The 20,117-nt window shown below is 50.3% G+C and overlaps 1 protein-coding gene across 2 annotated transcripts in view; it reads right to left on the reverse strand.

Moving 5' to 3' along the window:
- Positions 1-2,556: 2,556 nt before the first annotated feature.
- Positions 2,557-20,117, reverse strand: part of RHBDL3 (rhomboid like 3) — a 52,335-nt gene continuing 34,774 nt past the window's right edge. For both annotated transcript variants that reach the window (XM_059669523.1, XM_059669522.1), the window contains 3 exons: positions 19,634-19,734; positions 9,624-9,684; positions 2,557-6,310 (listed from right to left, as the gene is read on the reverse strand). In XM_059669523.1, coding sequence (XP_059525506.1) covers positions 6,039-6,310; positions 9,624-9,684; positions 19,634-19,734 — 434 coding nt within the window. In that variant the 3' untranslated portion in view covers positions 2,557-6,038. The remainder of the gene's footprint in view (positions 6,311-9,623; positions 9,685-19,633; positions 19,735-20,117) is intronic.

Below are 20,117 nucleotides of genomic sequence, written 5' to 3' on the forward strand. Positions count from 1 at the left end.
ACTCAAAGAACTCATGACCAGAAACCTGTACTGTATTCAAATCTTAATAAGCTAATGTATTAATTTTTAAAGTTTTAAAAAGGATTTGTTCAGGATGGAATACATTTATGTATTATTTGTGTGCCACTACACACAGGAAATGTATGTCGTATCAAAAATGGTTTCAGTTTACCTGTAATTATTTTTTTCTTTCTTTTTTTGTTGTAATTATATTTGTAATAATAATAAAACAACTTAGCTTCTCACCAACATAGTCATTTTTATTTAATGAGCTCGATTCTCTTAGGCCTGACATTTTTATTAACTCACAAAAAGTTTATGGGGGAAATTATAATTGTTATGCTAAGGAATTTGTTGAAGAAAATTGAATCATCTGCTGGAACACATCTTTCTGCATCTTGCAAGAGGCATCAGGCAGGGCGTAAGGAATTTCCATGCAATATTATACTCACCGTCCAGTAGTGTCACCTATAGAACTCCATCACCCAGGCCACTTCCCTTTCCTCTCATTCATTATTCACCCTGACAGGTGCCTGTCCTTTACCAGAGGACCCCTTAGACCAGATGCCAGAAAAGCCTGTAGGCATCTGGAAAATGAGATTCGGTGACTAGAACTACACTTTCCTAACCATATCTTCTCGGTAACAAAAGCCCTGCTGGCTTCCTCAAAGTCTTGGAGGCCGAGGAAGGCAGCTCCAGTCCTGTAAGGGCTAAACTTCCTAAACAGTACCCTCAGACTTTAAATCTTTGAGTTGGCGTAATGCTAGATTCTGGAAATTGGGGAAGGGGGGTGATGGGGAGCAGTCATGAATTGACAGCTGTGGATTTTCTTGTAAACTACTTGGAAGAGGGAGGTTCTGTTAGAACACTGAGTGTATATTTCAAGGTTCACTGCTGTTCCTGGATGGCCCTGATACAGAGACAACCTTGACACAAACACCCTGACTCTTCTACACGTTTAGTGTGGAAGTCCTATATGAGCACCGGAGGGCTGAGAGCGTGAGTTCTACAACCAGGCAGTTCTGGGTATGAATGCAGCCAGGCCACATGCTATAGGAAGTTACTAAATTTCCCTGTCTTTCCCTCATGTGTAACTATGGGGACATTTATATCCACGTCACACCAAGGAGCTGTGCAATGAAAGAGAATGATATATTGAAAATGTTTCATCCAGTGCCTAGCACCTAGTACCGTACTCAGTATATGTTCATATTAGCAGCAAACATTAAGTTATTGGAAGAAGGAGAATCTGGCAGAAGGAGGAACGAGGGAAGTGAGAGGAGGCAAGAGGCAAAGCTAACTAGACAGCTTTGGTCTGTCCAGGGAGCTGGCTTTTAAATGCCTCAGGTGTGGGAGCCCAGAACTGACCCAGGGGAACACTGGTGCTCACACAGGGTCCCAACTCCCCTTACAGAGAAGTCAGTTCACACTCCAAACAGAAGTGGGATCGTAGACCTTAGGCCTGAATGGTACTCTACAGTTTGTTCTGGGATGACCTCGGCAGCATTTAGAAATATTTTTAAATGACACACAGGAAACTGTTGGGAAAGAGCATTACGGGAAACTCCCATGATGAACTGAACAGGGTACTTTCATCCTCAAACAAAATTTAACAGTTATGAATAGCAAACTACATGCACTGCCAATGGCTTAGGAAAACGGGGGGAAACCTTCACTTTCTCAGGCTGCATCCACGCAAAGCCCACTTGGTCCTTAAACTTACCAAGCACAGACGTTACCTTTACATGTAGCCTCTTATTTTTCCCTTGGTGAATTGGGAAGTTTCCCTTTTACTCTGAGAACATTCCTATCCCTTCCAAAAGATCAGGGTGTCCACAGTCCTCAGAAAGACCTAAAGACGAGGCTACTAGGGAAAGAAGGAAATGCCTACGAAATTTCAAAGAAGATTCTTCCAATAATATTAGTCAAAACATTAATCTCTCATCAGAGCATAGAGTAAGAGTGGGAGGGGAAGGGGAAGGCGGGGCAACCACCACAAACCTGGCACAGAAGTTCTTGACCCGAAGCCATGCATCGGTTTCCTTATACACAGCCAGCCCCACCCAAATTGTACACAAAATTGTCTATCTGTGGCCCAACCAGTGTGGATCGGTGGTTGAGCTTCACCCTATGAACCAGGAGGTCACAGTTCAATTCCCCTGTCAGGGTTGCAGTCTCGATCCCCAGTGTGGGGCGTGCAGGAGGCAGCTGATCAGTGATTTCCTCTCACCATTGATGTTTCTATCTCTCTCCCTCTCCCTTCCTCTCTCTGAAATAAATAAAAATATTTTAAAAAATTGTCCGTCTGTGCTATTTTTATGGAAAGAAAAATCATAGCTTTCATCAACTGCTCAAAGAGAGTTCAGTAATTCAAGAAAGGTTAAGAACCACCAAGCCAGAAACCCCAGCACCAAGAAACAACCCCCATCTGTATTATATAAGTCACAGACCCACCACCATGGCTGCCCTCCCTCCCCCGCTCCCCCTGGCCGCACACCATGACCCAGGCTGAGATGAAACAGGCCAGGCCCTTCAGGTCACTTTCTGAATAACGGATGGCTTAAAAAAAAATCTTTAATGGAATCTGTGGTCAAATAATATGTTACAACAAAAATATACAGAATGTACACAATACAAAAATATTTAGAAACAAGCATTGCTGCTTGTTTTTTTTGTTTTCCACTTACTCACTTCCTTGGGGGGTAGGAGGGCAGAGTTCAGCGTTGGGCACTGTTTTTTAAGGCAGAGGCGTATCCGTGCTTTCCAGCCGGCCCTGGGAGCAACGTGACTGGTGCCAGGGAAGGGCTTCGGCACCTGGGGGACCTGCATTATTTGCAGATGAAATTGGACGCTGGGGAAAGGCTGGGCATGGTGAGCAACGACTCTCCTAATCCCCTGGGCAAGAGTAGTTCTCATGGAAATTGAGAGTCCGATTACGCCTCATTAGGGAGCTTTTCCTAATTAAAAAACGAATGATTAATGGTGTCATTAAAGCGAAATTTCTCCTTTGAAGGTTTGTTTTCCTTTCCCCAGCTTCTGTGATTCCTCTTCCGTTTAACGAGTGAGTCCGTGGCTGCTGTTTAGAGAGTCCCCGGGTTTCAATTTCTGCATCATGCAGATGAAAATCCGACTTCGCTCCACGGCCTGAAGGTCCACACCACCCTCACTTTTCGGCGCACTGGCCAGGAGGCCAACAGCGGATGAGGAAGGAGGGAGGATGGGGACGTGCTGCTGGCAGGGTGCTGGGAGCCAGGGAGCAAAGGGGCCTGCTGAGGAGAAAGCCCTACACCAAAATGAAACCTTTCTCACTAGAAAATAGGCTCTGGCCCTGGGTTAGAGACCTGGGCAGTGGGAAGTGATGGTCATCACCACCGGATGGCCCTGCTTAGAAGTGATGGCTGGGAGAGGCTGGTGAGATGGCTGTTAAGCAGACCAGAGAACTTCTGAGTTGCCCTTGGACACTCAGCGGACAGGGAGCAGCTGACACGCAGCTGGGCTGGGGGCCTACGGTGAGGATGGGGGTGAGGATGGGGCAATCTGAGCCGCTCCAGGCCTCAGAGGACAGACATACAGGATGGTGGGTGGGACTTCCACCTTGGGCAGTCCTCCCGAACAGCTTCCATCCTAAGCCCCAGGGAACTGGATGCCTCTCGGAGGGCTTTCTAGAGAGAGGAAGGCCCCTCTCCAAGCCACACCAGACAAAGGCAGAGGGAGGGGTAGCTCTCTGCTCCCTCAAACTACAGCCCAGAACCTCCAGGGGCCAGGAGAGGGTCTGGCAGAGAGCCCTGCTCCCAGCCCCCAGCAGGGCGACAGCTGCCTCTGCCACTCCAGGGAGGGTCAGCCCCAGGCACGCAGGGTTAGCAGTAGCCACGGCCCCCTCTGCCATCCTCACCCCCCGCCCCAGCTCAGTCTCCTCTCCCAAAGAGCTGACTCTTCCAGCTACACCTTTCCCTCGGGAGGCAGAGAATGGCTGGCACGGCACAGAGAAGGTTCCTCAGGGCAACGCAGCCCAGCGCAGACCGGGCCCACCCACCTCAGCGGGCAGAGTTGGCGCAAGTGCAGCCTGAGCTTCTGCGCCATATGGACAGTCTAGTTAGCAGTGGGCAAAAAGGGGAAGGGCTGGGTGTGGGGAACTGGGCAGAAAGACCTTGCCCATTTCTGTGTGATGACTGGGGATGGAAGCCACTGTGGCCCAAGACGCCCAAACGTCCGGCCCGGCTGACTTCGAACCTCGGTGTGGCTCTCATGGGCAAGTGGCTGGCAGAGGCAGTCCCTGCACTCCTGCCCTTGTTCCTGCATGAACCCAGCCCTGGGTTCTTCCTCCTTCCGGGCTGTCAGTGGTTGGGAGTCGCAAGAGCAGTATAAAGGGAATGCCATTTTGTCAAAAGCCACCCTCCCACCCTCCCTGGGGCCTGCACCAGCTCCCGCCAGGAGGCCATTCCCTTGTGAAATGGGCGGGGGATGGACTCGAACACCTCCTGGCTCCCTCCTCACTCTGAGAACCTGAGCTACGGCTGCCTCACCTGGCACGCATCCACACCCCAATTATTCTCTAGAAGCAGGTCTCCACCTAAACTGGAATTCCTTTTGCTGCAACCTCCTGCCCCCCGAACTCAAAAGTCACGTGGCCTCCATATTCCTGCCCAGCCTCTGTTGCACCCCAAAGCTCCTCCCCTCCAAAGGGAGACAGGACAGAATCTTTTCAGCATGAAGGCCACTCCAGAGGGAACCAGAGCGGGAGCTGGCAAAGGCGAGGAAACCTCAGCATTCTGAGGGGCCGCCCTCCCACCACGGACCACTTTCCCACCGTCAGCGATTCCCAGGGAGACGCCTGGAAGGGACAGGGAGTGGAAAAGAAGAGGCAGGCTTTGCTAAAAGCCAGGGTCCTCAGGAACCACAGGAGCCCACTTCTCAGCCCTTCCTTCCTCTCACGCAGACACCTCCACAGGCGCCCACTGCCCCTCGCAGCCTTCCCCTGCGGACTCCGACTTGCCTCACATTGTTTGTCCCATCACACGGGCATCTCCACCCACCCAACCATGTGCTCACCATCAGAACAGTCTCCACAACCAAAGGAGAGGCACGATGGAGGGTCAGGGCAATGGGGGGGCAGGGCAGGGCTCTAAAGACAAGGCAGGGCACGGGGCGGGGCGTGGGCCCTGGCTCGAGAGGCCAGCATTCGGGGAGAGAGGGAGGGAGAAGTCAAAGCAGGGCCTTCCCCAAGGGGGAACGTGGGATGAATTCCCTCTTGTTGGGGTTCCTCTTGCTGGGTACCCCGTGGCAAGGGCAGGGAGTTCCAGAAGTTCCCTCCTCTTTCCCCCGTAGGTGTTAGAGGCCACACCCCAGTGCCCATCGACAGGCACAGGAAGGCACCTGGGGCTCCCCAGGCCTGGTCCGCATGTCCGGCACCCAGCCCTCTCCCACCCCCAGAGCTCCAGAGGGGACACTTCCTGGCCCGCCATTATCTCTGGGCTGGGCAAGGGCCTGCCTGGTTACTGCCCCCTCAGGCCTTCCTTACACTCGATGGCAGGGGTGGGGAATGTCCGGCCTGAGGACCATATAAGGCCTGGGAAAACATTTGGTCTGGCCCTGCCAAGGCATTACAGGTGAGTTAACTGTTTGACCAGATCTAGCAGGCTGATGTTTAAGTTGATGATTTTGTGTGGCCCGAGAATGATGTTATAAATACCCAAATGGCCGTTGGCAGTAAGAAGGTTCCCCACCCCTGCTCTATGGTCTCACAGGGTGGAGGGTGAGGCTGCTCTCAGCCCTCCCAAAAGGGACAGCCACTCCAGCCCCCCCAGGCCTTTGCTGGCCCAATGTCTTTGGAAGAGTCTAGAAAAACAACAGTAGCCAATCCAACTTCCCCAGCAGGTGCCTTTTGGAACAGAGCCTCCACTGTCTGCCCAGCGTCTCTCGTCCTCTCCTCCCGGCCTCCCTGAGCTGGCGATGAGAAAACAGAATCCAGATGCTCCTTTCTGATGCCGCTTCTCCCTCCCCCCCTCTCCCCCCACCGCCGACCTCTGGTCTTCCAGCCCTCAGGGGGGTGGGGGCAGCTTTAGGTCCAGCAGGGTGTAGGCAAAGATATTCCAGAAGACAGCAAACAGCACAAAGATGGTGTACATGGCCACAAAGATCCACCACAGCGACTGGTCCTGCAGCCTCTGCTCATAGTTCCTCAGGACCACCACGCCCAGGGTGATGCCCACGGCCACGCCACCCAAGTGTGCCACGAAGCTCGGGTGAGGACACGGGGGATAGGCCGACGGGTGGAACCGGAGCCACACGGCCCGCCCAAACTCCATGCTCACTGCAAGGGGAGGAAGCACAGAGAAGTCACGGGAGGCCCCTGGGCAGGGGCTGAGGGAGAGGCCTTGCAAGCCACCCACCCAGCCACCCACCCAGACACCCACTCTGCCATCCACCCATTAATCCACTTGCCACAGACCAAGCTCTGTTTGTTCTGCGCACTGGGGACACGGTAGTGAAGCAGACAGACAAGCCTCTGTTCTCCCAGAGCTTATAGGACCTGACAACCCACCAGCATTACATACACAAGATCAGTTCAGTAAGAGGAACTCTATGGGAAACAAATATAAGTGATTTAAAGTCAACGCTGGGTGTAAGGAGGGGGATTCTTTAGTTTGGAGAATCAGGCAAGATCTCCCTAAAGAGGTGATGTTTGCTCGGCCAGCGTGGCTCCGTTGGTTGAGCGTCGACCTATGAACCAGGAATTCACGGTTCGATTCCTGGTTAGGGTATATGCCTGGGTTGTGGGCTTGATCCTGTGTGGGGTGTGCAGGAGGCAGCCTATCATTGATTCTCTCTCATCATTGATGTTTCTATCTCTCTCTCCCTCTCTGAAATCAATTAAAAAATATTTTTTTGTCCTAGTTGGTTTGGCTCAGTGGATAGAGTGTTAGCCTGTGGACTGAAGGGTCCTGGGGTTGATTCTGGTCAAGGGCATGTACCTCGGTTGCAGGCTCCAGGCCCTGATTGAGGGAAGCAACCAATCGATGTGTCTCTCTCACATCAGTGTTTCTCTCTCTCTCCCTTCCACTTTCTCTAAATAAATAAATAAAAATAAAATAAAATAATAGATTTTTAAAAGAGGTGACATTTGAGCTGAGATGTGACTATCAAGTGAAGAGCATTTCAGGCAGAGGGGACAGCTCATGCAGAAGCCCACAGGCCCTCGAATCCCTGCTGTCACATGTCCCGGAGGCTCAGCCTCCTCATCTGTATAAAGTCTCAGCCTCCGTGTACCAGGCTACACTGCCGGGACATGAATAACAAGCAAGGTGTGCTAGCCTTTACAGTTCATAAAGTGTTTGCATGTATCATTTCAAAACCCTCAGAACCAGTGCGTATGTGCTTGGAAGGAAGAGATGAAGGGGGAGAAGGGCAAAGAAGGAATGGAAATAAATGGTCCCGGCAAAGTGCTGGAGTTTCTAAGAGATTCTAAGATGCCCCCACCCACTCTGCAACCCATCGTTCTTGCATGAACTTCTTGGATAGGCCAATCCAATGGGGATGTATGCTCTTGAAATAATGGCTGCTGGGAAATTGCCATTTTGTTAACCCACCATTCAAGGACACTTAGGGCAGGTACCCTTACCCCATTTTACAGATGAGAAAACCAAGGCGAATTTGACAGATTGAAAGAAAACCCTGTGAGGGGAATTGTGTCCTTGTTCAGTTACCATTTAATGCACCAGTGGGCCTCTCTCCACCGTAACCACTCCAGGGGTGCCAGCACCTCCCGGGATTGCCTCAGCTTCTGGCATGGGCGGTGCAACTCCAAGGATGGCCGACAGATGGCGGAAAAGGTGCAGCCAGGGACAGGCACTGTGTCCTCCCCTCTCCTCCCCAGGCCCTGGGGCATCCTCCTGCCTTTGCTTAGCAGGCCCTGGGTTCCACAGGGGAGGTCTGAGAGACTTGGTCCCGCACTCTAAAACAGCATTTTAGTTTTGATGATCCTTAGAGTTGTTGTTTTTTATTTTTTTAAAATATATTTTTATTGATTTCAGAGAGGGAGGAAGAGAAACATGAATCATTGATCGGCTGCCTCCTGCATGCCCTACAATGGGATCAAGCCCACAACCCAGGCATGTGCCCTTGACCGGAATCGAACCTGAGACCCTTCAGTCCGCAGGCTGACACTCTATCCACTGAGCCACACCAGCTAGAGCTGTTATTTTTTAAACAGTAAGAGTCACGCTTCTCTTCCCTTCCTTGCAAATAGACAAGCTCAGAGTCTGAGCAGACAGGGAAGCTGTGCTCACCCCTGCCCCCTCCCCTCCACTTCCCCCATTGCCCTGGCTCAGAGTCTGTGCTTTAGGGCTGGGAATTCCTCTCCGGAAGTGGAGATCCTCCAACTGGAAACTGAGACCAGAGAGTCCTGAAAGACATGAATCAAGTGGAGCCCACACAGGCCCCTCCTCGCCATGACTTTTCTGGCCCAGTCTTCCTCTTCCCCACCAGGTAGGTGGCTGACCCAGGCCGAGACCGTCCAGGTGCTCCTGCCCAGCCTGGCTGAAGTGTGGGCATGAGAAAAGGCACAGGCTGGCTCTGAATTCGGCTCTCCCACCACTGGCTGGGGGCCCAGGGCAAGGAACTCTGAGCCTCGGGTGCACCCCTGAAAATTAAGCCTAAATATATCCTCTTCACCGCTGTGGTCTGAGGACTGAATGAGAGACTGTGTTCCTGTTGTTTTCTTCCTACCCCCTTCACTCTGTTCAGACTATTCTCTCTTTCTATCTCAGAATGAGCCTCTCGGCCTCTGGTCTCATCCCCCGACACGCAACTCCTTCTCCACACTGCAGCCTGACTGGTCTCCCAAACCCGAATCTGTCAGTAACTCTTGTTTAAAACCTTCCAGTGGTTTCCTAGTGTATGAGGGTGAGATGGAAGGAAGGACCTTCCTTTTTGCATTTAAAGCCCTTCATGAGCTGATGCCTATTATCTCTTATCACAATCACACCGTCTCAAACCTCAAAGGTTGAATCTGCAACCGACTTGTAGGCCGTGACCCCTCATGGCCTGTGTCTTGGTTCAGGCTGCACTTTTGCCTGCAATGCCCGCTCACACCTTGGCTACCCGGTGACCACCTGCCTCTCTTGGTCCACATGGCCCCTGCAGGTAGAACGGACCTCTCCTGACTAGGGCCCACAGCCTGCTCCTGGGGGTGCATGGGTTAGTCACAGTTGGTAAACCTGCTAAAACTACTAGTTTTAGTGCAAATGCACACACACATATGTGCGTTTTTCCAGGGATGGGGTCTCTAGCTCCCAACAGGAGATCTCAAAGGATCGACTCCGTGACCCAAAAGGTTATTAAGAAGTTATTTTGCTTGACCTGGATGCCGGTCATTGAGCCAGACACTTACTCTGTGTGCACTTTTCCGTTTGCATATCACAAGTCAATAAAAAGATTCAGAAAGGTTAAGAAATAGCAGAGCGGGCCAGACTTCTCTCACAACACTCCACCTTGTTGCACATTATTGACAGCCCCTCCCCTCTTTTTCTTGACCATAAGCCCCTGAAGGGCAGGGACTGTGCTGTCTTCATATCCCCAGGCCCAGGCCTGGGCTCCCTCCCCCCAGCCGGCCGGGCAGTACTTACTACAGATCAAGGCCACACCCATCCGCAGCAGCTTGAATTGGCACTTCATGCCTGACCAGTTCTAGGAAAAGAGGAGAGAGTCCCATTAGTTCCAGATTGGACCTCTCTTCTGCAGAAGTGTCTCGCTTAAGAAAACCTGACACTTAAAAAAGTCATCTCCGCTCGGTCGGTGTGGCCCAGTGGTTGAGCACAGACCTATGAACCAGGCGGTCACGGTTCGATTCCCGGTCAGGACACCTGCCCAGGTTTCCAGCTCCGTCCCCAACTGGGGCCGTGCAGGAGGCAGCCAATCAATGATTCTCTCTCTTCATTGATGTTTCTCTCCCTTTCCCTTCCTCTCTGAAATCAGTAAAAATACATTTAAAAAGAAATAAATAAATAAGTCATCTCCATTAAGTCCTGAGTGAGGGGTTGTGGCTTAGTCACAGATCACACCAGCGTGGCTTTAAGACTTTAGACAACGGTAAGCATGTTACTGTCGGAAAGCTCTGCAGCTGCACTAGCTGGACATAGACAGGGGGAACTGAGGGTCTGTCTCCTCCAGGCACACAGACACCACCTGGGAGTTGCATTAATTGCTGGGTCTGTGGGAGGCAGTTAGACAGATGTGAACAGAGCAAGGACAGATATGGGCCAGGTACAGAAGGTCACCAGAGTGGAAAGTCCCAGTGCCTAGCAATGAACAACCAATTGTAGGGTAGGACCTGCTTCCAGGATGACTTTTCTTCCCCTAGCATAACCATGGTCACCAGGTTTGGAACCCCTGACCTTTCCTCCCTAGAGATGACATCTAGGCCTCAGTTGTATTTCAACTCCAGGCCCAGATAAGCAACCAAACCAGCCATGGCTGACTGACTGGTGTTGGGACCAGCTGCACTGAATAATGACCCCCTGTCCTGGTGCCGGCCAATCAATCAGTGGGGACCACAACCCTGAAAGGACCCGCCTGGAAAACTGCTGAATGTTCTATTAAAAGATATTTCCCTGGAACCTCCCCTAAAATCTCCGCCCTTAAACCCTGAGGAGGGAGGACCCAGCGTGCTCTCCCTCCAAGGAGCATGCAGGTGCCTTTCCCTTTCCCTCCCCCTCCCTTCCCCAGACACAGCACAGAACCATTAGCCTCCTCACTCCCAAGCTCCAAGGGCCCTTCCTTTACCTCCATAACGCATTTCCTAAGCCCATTGCTTCCAGGAATTACTTTTTCTCCCTCTGTAATTTACCCAATACATGTTCTCTTACAGTTTGGGTCTTGGCTCTGAATTCTTTCCTAGCCAGAACCCAAGTACTGAGGTTGCTGAACCCAGGTTTGGTCTGACCCCACCGGTCATACAACTGGTGCCGCTCCTGCTGCCTACAACAAACAGGTCCGGGGTTGCAAAGGGATGCAGGACAGCAAAGCAAGCAAAGTCCAAGCAGGACCATCAAGATGATTAGAGAACTCAAAATCCTGCATATGAGGAAGGATTGAAGAGAAGACTCAGAGGGTAAGTTCACTGTTGTCAGGTGTCAAGTGAGTCAACACAAGGAAAGGGCGCATTCAGTGTAACCTGCAAGCAGAAGACTCAATGGATGAAAACTTCGGTGAGATTTTTTTTTTTTAGCAAGAGAAAATAACCGAATTTGAAACATACATATGAACGGGAACCCAGCATACATGAGAGTCAGAGATCCCACATGCACGAGAGGTTCAAAGATAGGAAAGGCACATGGGTGTGTAAGATGTCCTGAGCCAGGATGAGGTCAGGTGGCTTGCGGGCTCCAAAGGGTCATTGCAGGTGATAAACAGAAGTGTGTCCTGCCCTATAGATAGATCAAAGGAGGTTACCTCTGATGATCTCTTATTATGGGCAAGGTCCCTCATTCAAGTTCTTCTAGGTAGTTAAGGGAGGGGCATAAGTTTCTCTTCAGCCCGCAGCTAAAGTTGCCTTTAGCTCCAAGCAATCTGCGTACCTCAGAGGCCCATCTTGGGGTGACTCATTCTGAACCCCTATAGTTCCCTCCTCTGAGACTTCCCTGGAAGTTTCACATTCCAGAAGTTGGAAAAGAGGAGAGAGTTCCATTAGTTCCAGATCAGACCACTCCTCTGCTGTGTTCTGAGGACCGAGTGAGAGACCGAGTGGTCCCTTTGCTCTCTTCCTACCCCAGGGTGGACTGTTCTGTATCTCATTAAACCAGCCTCAGTCTGGAGGCGGTAGTCCCGTTAAACCGCTGTGTCCCATTTCAGGAGGCGGTGATGCAGTGGGCTCCCAAAGGTAGGTCTACAGTGCAAGCTATCAGTTGTTTAATGAGAGGCATCTCTATGGAAGCAGAAGAAAAGCAAAGGTTAGTGATTGGAGCAGACTCTAACCTCTGTTTCTGAGTCAGGAGGCAGGCAGTCAAGAAGACTTCTAGATGTCTGTCTCCCATCATCTTCAGATGGAGTGAAGGCAGGCAGTGACAGTCGGATCGATTCACACAAAGATTTTTTTTAGCTCAGGGTAAGTTTCCATTTCTACTAAGCAGAGCTGCCCAAAGACGGATTGATCCATCTTGGGGGATGGTGAGTTTCCCATCACTGAGGGGTTCACACGGGGCTTCCCATCACTTGAAGGGGATGCTCTAGCATTGGGCATCGGGAGGAGGTGGGCCAGACGGCCTCCAAACAAATCCCTTTCCCCTGAGAATCTCCGAACATGCCGAACCTCTACAGGCGACGAACGGAGTACAATTATTCACCTTACAAAAGGATTTTTCACTTTACAAAAGCCTTCGCCACAGGGTTCCTGTGGGGGCACTCCTGCGGTGCATTCAAAGCTCTACTCCATTTACCAAAGCGTGACGTGCAGACACAGAGAGGAGCCGGGGTCTTGGGGAACACATCAGACCGAGGGAAGGAGGCCACTGGCTCCAGCCAGGGGCTTCTGTTCCCTCCCCACCCACCCTGCCTCCTTTGCGGCCTGGCCCAGGCCCAGCTGAGGGGCACGTCTCGCACTCCTTTGACAGTGGGGGACACGTGTTAAACTTCACAGAGGCCCTGAACACTGGCACATACAATAGTGTCTATGGGAGCTTCGGGGGAGTGAGCGGGATGCAGGGAAGCTGCCAAAAAGAGGGAGAAATCCCTGGGCATTGGGCTTCTTGCCCATCACCCCCTCCCCCCATGATTCCTCACTGACCGGCAAGCCCTGCTTCACAAAAGGCAAGATGGGCAACACGCGGCCCCTTTTAGGTGGGGAAAGTCTAACCTTCGCTCACTGACAGGTTCTGTGCTAAGAAGCAGATGGCAGGACAACGTTGTCCCCTCCGGGTGTCTGCCCACAGAGAAGCCTCCCCAGGAGACAGGGAACCAAACGAATTGGTGCCCTCCACTGACCTGGCAACCCGTTTGGAACTAGCTCAGTTAGCCGAGGCTGGGCAGCCCTCAGCTCCTCTCCCGGATGGGCAGGGCCTTGGGAGTCACCTGATGGACCATCTTCTCCTCAATGGTACACCCGCTGCCAAGCTGCCAACAAATGGCCTGCGACAGGGAGCTCACCACCCGCTGGGCAGCCTGTGAACTAATCACCGAAAAGCTCTTCCTGCTACTGTCCGGCCAGGCTTTGCCTCTCTGTGATAACCATCCATCAGGGGTCTTAATTCTCCCTTAAAAGTGACACCATGTTCATAGCAGTGTTATTCACAACAGCCAAGTGTCCATCAACAGATAAATGGAGAAACAAAATGTGGTCTATCCATCCAAGTGGAGTATTATTCAGCCTTAAAAAGGAAGAAAATTCTGATACATACTATACACTTCAATGGACAGTGAGCAGATTATGCTAAATGAAAGAAGCCAGTCACAAAAAGACAAATATTGTAGATTACACTTATATGAGACACCTAGAACAGCCAAATTCATAGAAACAGAAAGTAGAATGGTGGTTGCCACTGGCTGGGACGGGGGAGGAGTGGGGAGTGTTTTATGGTTATAGAGTATCAGTTTTGCAAGATGAAAAGAGTTGTGGATGGATGGTGGTGATGGTTGCACAATGACGTGAATGTACTTAGCACCGCTGAATGCGCACTTAAAAATGGTTAAGGTGGTACGTTATAACTTATGTATATTTACCACAATTAAAAACAAAAGTGAGCCCAACTGGTGTGGCTCAGTAGTTGAGCATCGACCCATGAACCAGGAGGTCAAGGTTCGATTCCTGGTCAGGGCACATGACCTGCTTGTGGGCTCAATCCCCAGTAGGGGGCATGCAAGAGGCAGCTTATCAATGATTCTTATCACTGATGTTTCTATATCTCTCTCCCTATCCCTTCCTCTCTGAAATCAATAAAAATGTTTAAAAACACCACAAAATAAAACAAAAGTGATACAGAACACTTCTAGCATTGCTTTTCCTTATAAAAACCTCTGAATATTTTACCTGAACACTGTCTCTTTCACTGAGTTCTGGGTGATAACATCAAGCAAAGTAAGTCTAGTATTGGCTGCTCTCTTTGCCTGCTGAGGTCCATGCCCCATCTCACCATCTGGGATCTGGCTTAGGAAGCACCATTCATATTCTGGGTCTGGGAAGACCATGCATGGGGGGAGGAGTGGCTCAGAACTCCTTTTTTGCTGGTGTCCCTCATTTGTAAGTTTGCAAAAACAGTATAACCAGAGTGCCCATGTCAATTACCAACCTGTGAAGGTTGCTGTGAAGGTGAAATGAGTTGACACATATAAAGCACAAAAAACTGGCACATAGTGCACACCACTGCCTGATACTAGTATCTAGATCTGAGGCAAAGATGGCGAGTTTGCCCTGCACAATGGCATTAAAACTTCTGAACCCCAATGACCTTAAGTGGAGAGCCGGGAGCCCCGGTTTTGGTACAGTGCTCCCCAGGCCAGCTTCATGTACAATACCTGCCTGGTCCCCGGAGGCGCTGGGGTTTGCCACGCTGGCCCAGTCACATCTTCTGTCCTGCACTTTAACTGAGAAGAGATTGAGGGTCCAGGAGGGCTAGTTCAAGGTCATACACAGTGAGTTCATGGCGAGATTGAAAGGATTCCCGGTGCAGGGCTCTGTCTTCCCACATTTCTGGGCCAGGGCCATGTTCTGTCTGTCTGTCCCTGCTGGCTGCCTCAGTTTCCCCCAAAGCTGAGCAAATGTCATATAAATGACCAGTCTGCCAGCAGTTGAGGGGTTAAGCTAGAAAGCCACCCCTTCCCACCAGCTGCCTCATTTTCCCGGCCCATTATTCCCTCTAATAAAATGAGTGCAGTTAAACAACAGGAGAGAAGAAAAACCATCTCACACACACACAGCCAGCACTCCTGCTGCGATAAATGTTGAAAAGCCTGTGGACCCCTGGGGAATACAAACCTTTTAATTTCACTCTCTCCCAGAGCCCTGTAGGTGCGATGGCACCCAAGGCAGTCACCGGTACCCTGGGCACCTTGCTCACCCGCCGGTTAAGCGCTCAGAGGCTGACACCCAGGCAGGGAGCTTCCGTTCCATATCCCGGGCAGAAACAGTTTCTTGTTTAATGACTTCAAGAAAAACCAACACAGGAGACGGGAAAGCATGACACATATAAATTAGGGAGTGAGTATCTGTCCTACAATAGGAGTTTTACTTAATAAAGTGAACCTTACGACACAGAATTTGTTGGTGACATTTTGACAACAGTCTTGCCTTGTGCTTTGACAATATGATTCAATTTGTGAAAATTCAGGCCTCCAACATTTAAGGAAAACATCTATCACATGGAGCCAAGTGTGAGCAAATATCTGGCATATTCAAAAATGGAAATCTGGCCTAGAGCCCTCAGCAAAAGGCAATTAATAAATTATTCAATTATGTGCATCTCCATGCTTCCGGTGTTTAAAATGAGAAGTCTGGATTGTGGCATCCAGACCTTTTGTTGAAACAGTTTCTGAGTTTAATCCGTGGGTGTAAACTGCAAGCTTTTTGAAACTCAACCTGTTTTTATGTAAAATAAGACAAGCTTTGATTTAAGGCGAAACCTCTCATTTAATCAGGTAGTCCTGAGAACACAAGTGTCAAACATTTTTCTATTATGTATCTAGAGCCAAAGGGACACATTTTCTGATCTTTTTCTGTGCAGATACAGGCAGAATTTATTCAGATAAAAGACTGGCCTTGGTTGGTGTGGCTCAGTTGGTTGAGGGTCATCCTGTGCACCAGGAGGTCGCTGGTTCGATTCCTGATCAGGGCACATGCCCAGGTTTCAGGTTCGGTATCCAGTCTGGGTGTATACCGTAAGCAATCGGCCATGTTTCTCTTTCACATCGATGTTTCTCTCTCTCCCTCTCCCTCTTTTTTTTTTTTTTAAATTGTATGTGTACACACATATATATAAACACACACACATACAGGACCTCCCAGCTATGTGGAGACTTGCCAGAGGAAAGCATTTTCTCATCCATTTTTTCATGTCTTTCTCTACCTTGTGAAGAAGGGATTACAGGTAAGAGAACCAAGGCCCTAAAAAGTTAAGGAACTCACAGCTATTACAACGGCGACGCTCATATTCAAATCCAGATTTTCTGCTGTCAAGTCCACGCTTTTTCTCCTTTCTGTTCTGACGAGGTGTTTTACTGTGTGCACACAACAGACCAATCTTCATTTTGGAATTAAAATCAATGGCATATTTATTCGGTTGGACCACAGGAAATTGCTGATATTTAAGTGCTTCTGACCCAAAGAAATGGCAACTTCATATGGTTGGACCCAATGCATCTCTGAAATGCTGGGCGCCGAGCTAATTTGGGTACAGGTGGCCTCTGGACGAAAGGAAACCAACCTTTTAAAATGAGATTGTTTTTCACTGTCAAATAAGCACCACACAACTTTCTAGGGAGAGGCCGCAGCGAGTCATGCTCTGGGGACTGCGAAGCTCCCTGCTGGCCAGGCAGAGCCATGTCCTTCTGGAAGGGCAACGGGTTCTGGGCCCCGGCTGCTCATCACCGCCACAGGCACGGGCTCCTTGCCAGAGAGAAGCGTGAACTGGAACAAGACTGCTTTCACGCCTCTTTCCTCAACCTCGCACCCTACCCCTCTGGTCTCAGGGTGGTCCCTCACCATGGGAACTCCCAGGGCATCAGGGCTGTTTCCCAGGTGGTGGGGAAGGGGCAGGAGCCAGGCATCTTTACGAGCTCCTGTCTGTTTCTTCTCTCCCGTGTTCTCTTGGTGGTGCTTGCTCATTCCCCTTTCACACAGACATATCTTGGGGGGAAGAGGAGGGGTGGTTAGCATTTCCTTCCCAGACAGAAGGAATTGGGGCAGGAGGAGGGGGGAGTGGAGGAGGCGGGACTCAGAGGAAAAGCTGTGTCTGGGGAAAGTGGTGGCACTGACACAGCATGGCCCACTTAGGAGGGGCACGCGACGCGGCACCGCGCTCCAGGTTCTCCGCAGGCCAAGCCGTGTGTGCGCGTGTGCACGTGAGTAAACACACATGCACAGACGCACATGCACACGGGCTTTCCCGAGCCTGCTGTAGTTCTCCAAGTGCTCACTTACAGTTAACAAAATTCAGGCAAGTAGCAAGTAGAGTCAGTGTCGGTCTGTGTGTCCCTCTTTCCCTCTCTCTTCTCTCCTTTCTCCCTTTCACACTCTCTCTGGATGTGCAAAGGGGACTTTGGTGAAAAGTACAGGGATGGTGCTGAGGAGTGGGGCAGGTGAGAGTGGCAATGACAAAGATGAAATGGGAGAATCCATAAACGATTGTAACTGAGTATTCACACCTACCACGTGGCGGGGATAGTGCTGGAGGAGGGGGGCAAGGGCTGGAGGACCCCAAAGAGAAGCGATGCCTTTTCTGGACACCGTTCGTTCGTTCATTCATTCATTCATTCATTCCTCATTCAGTGAAATTAGTAGCATTATCTACCATGTGTCCAGCCCTGCCCCAGGCACTGGGGAAACAGATGCGTAAGACCTGGGACCTGCCCGGAGGCTCCCAGGCCAGCAGGGCCATTAGCCAGGGTGGGCCAACCACTGCCAGTGACGCCTCCTTCGGCCTCTAAACTTCAGACTCCGTCTAAAACAAGGTGAAGTCTTCCTTGACCTCCTCTGAACCTATCAGGTGAATTCTTTTTTTTTTTTTTTTAATATATTTTATTGATTTTTTACAGAGAGGAAGGGAGAGAGATAGAGAGTTAGAAACATCGATGGGAGAGAAACATTGATCAGCTGCCTCCTGCACACCCACTACTGGGGATGTGCTCACAACCAAGGTACATGCCCTTGACCAGAATCGAACCTGGACTCTTGAGTCCGCAGGCCGACGCTCTATCCACTGAGCAAAACTGGTCAGGGCTATCAGGTGAATTCTTATTTCTACCCTGGTGTCTTTTGTGAGGATCAGGGAATTAGGTTAGCACTTATACTGAGCGGTTACTTTCATTTATCCCATTACTCTTATTTTTTAAAATATATTTTTATTGATTTCAGAGAGGAAGGGAGAGGGAGAGAGAGCTAGAAATATCAATGATGAGAAGGAATCATTGACTGGCTGTCTCCTGTATGCCCCCTACTAGGGATCGAGCCCAAAACTCGGGCATGTGCCCTTGACCAGATCGGACTCGGGACCCTTCAGTCCGCAGGCCGATGCTCTATCCTCTGAGCCAAACCGGCGAGGGCTCACTTTATCCCACTTATCACATAGCATCCCATTTCGCAGATGTAGAAACTGAGGCAGTGAAGTCATATGCCCAAGGTCACTCTTTAGGAAGTGAGTGGCTGGGATTCAGATCTAGGCTGCCTCGCTCTATAGCCCACGCTGTTAACCAGTACCAGTGGTTCTCAACCTTCCTAATGCCGCGACCCTTTAATACAGTTCCTCATGTTGTGGTGACCCCCAACCATAAAATTATTTTTGTTGCTACTTCATAACTGTAATTTTGCTACTGTTATGAATCATAATGTAAATATCTGATACGCAGGATGTATTTAGGCGACCCCTGTGAAAGGGTCGTCTGATCTCCAAAGGGGTCGCGACCCACAGGTTGAGAACCGCTGCATTAAACGCTATGACAATTCAGGAAAAGGCAAAGCAGAGAGTGAGAAATGGAATGGCTGGCTGTGACTTTGGATAAATTCCATAACATATCAGAGCCTTCTTCTTTTTTTTTTTTAATCCTCACCTGAGGATTTTTTTTCCTTTTCTCTTAAATATATTTTTATTGATTTCAGAGAGGGAGAGGGAGAGAGAGATAGAAACATCAATGATGAGAGAGAATCATTGATTGGCTGTCTCCTGCACACCCCACACTGGGGATTCAGCCGCAACCTGGGCATGTGCCCTGACTGGGAATTGAAGCATGACCTCCAGGTTCATAGGTCGAGGCTCAACCACTGAGCCATGAGGATTTTTTCCATTTATTTTCAGAGAGAATAAAAGGGAGGGATGGAGGGGGGGTGAAGGGGGGGAGGAAGAAAGAGAAAAACATTGATGTGAGAGAGACACATCGACTGGTTACCTCCCACATGTGCCTCGACCTGGGGTGGGGAGCGAATCCACAACCAAGGTACATGCCCTTGACTTGGAATTGAACCTGGAACCCTCCAGTGCCCAGACTGACCCTCTAACCACTTAGACACACCAGCCAGGACTCAGAGCCTTCTTTTTAATTGGAGAATTTTGATGTGATGACCTCTAAGGTCCCTTTATTTTTAGCGATCTATGGCAAACAACGAATTACAATTAGGATGTGTGCCAGTGGTCAAGAATTTTAACGCTTTTTAAAGTCACCGAGTGGGAAAGAGGCGGAAGAGGGAGACGGCCGATTCCTCAGCAAAGCCATAACTGGAGTAGATACGAATCGTGTCCCAAGGAGCCCCGTTTGCAACAGGCCTGCAGAGGGTGAGAGTCTCTGGGAACTCTGCTACCAGCCAGGTCTGCCCAGCACGTGAGGGGTCTGCGCTGGAGCGCGGATAAGGATCCCAAACCCGGCCCCACCCTATTCACACCTGGGCCTGGAGACAGGTAAGGGGAGGCCACAGAAGGCATGCTGGGGCCGAGGTGCTCACCATCACGATGTTGGCCAGATGGGCAGAGACAAGCGCGTACACCCCTCCAGAGGAGCCCACGACGGGCGCGGTCATGTCAGCCACAGACACCGCCAAGGATCCTGGGGCAGAGAGAGTGAGAATTCAAGAATGCTGGCGGCGGCTCCTCATCCCCATTTCAGACCCTCAGGTGCCTCGGCCTTGGGGGTAAGACTCCAGAGCAGAAGGCTCCTTCTCTTCCTCCTTCGACCCCATGTTACCTTGGAGCTCCCTAAGGATTCATTTAGGGCTGAAAGAACCATGATTCCAACTTTTCCATTTACAGCAGAGGTTCTCAACCTGTGGGTCGCGCCCCTTTGGGGGTCGAACGACCCTTTCACAGGGGTCGCCTAAGACCATAGGAAAACACATATATAATTACATATTGCTTTTGTGATTAATCACTATGCTTTAATTATGTTCAATTTGTAACAATGAAATTGGGGGTCACCACAACATGAGGAAC

This window comes from Myotis daubentonii, chromosome 16 (genome assembly GCF_963259705.1).
Source record: "Myotis daubentonii chromosome 16, mMyoDau2.1, whole genome shotgun sequence".
Taxonomy (NCBI): Eukaryota; Metazoa; Chordata; class Mammalia; order Chiroptera; family Vespertilionidae; genus Myotis; species Myotis daubentonii.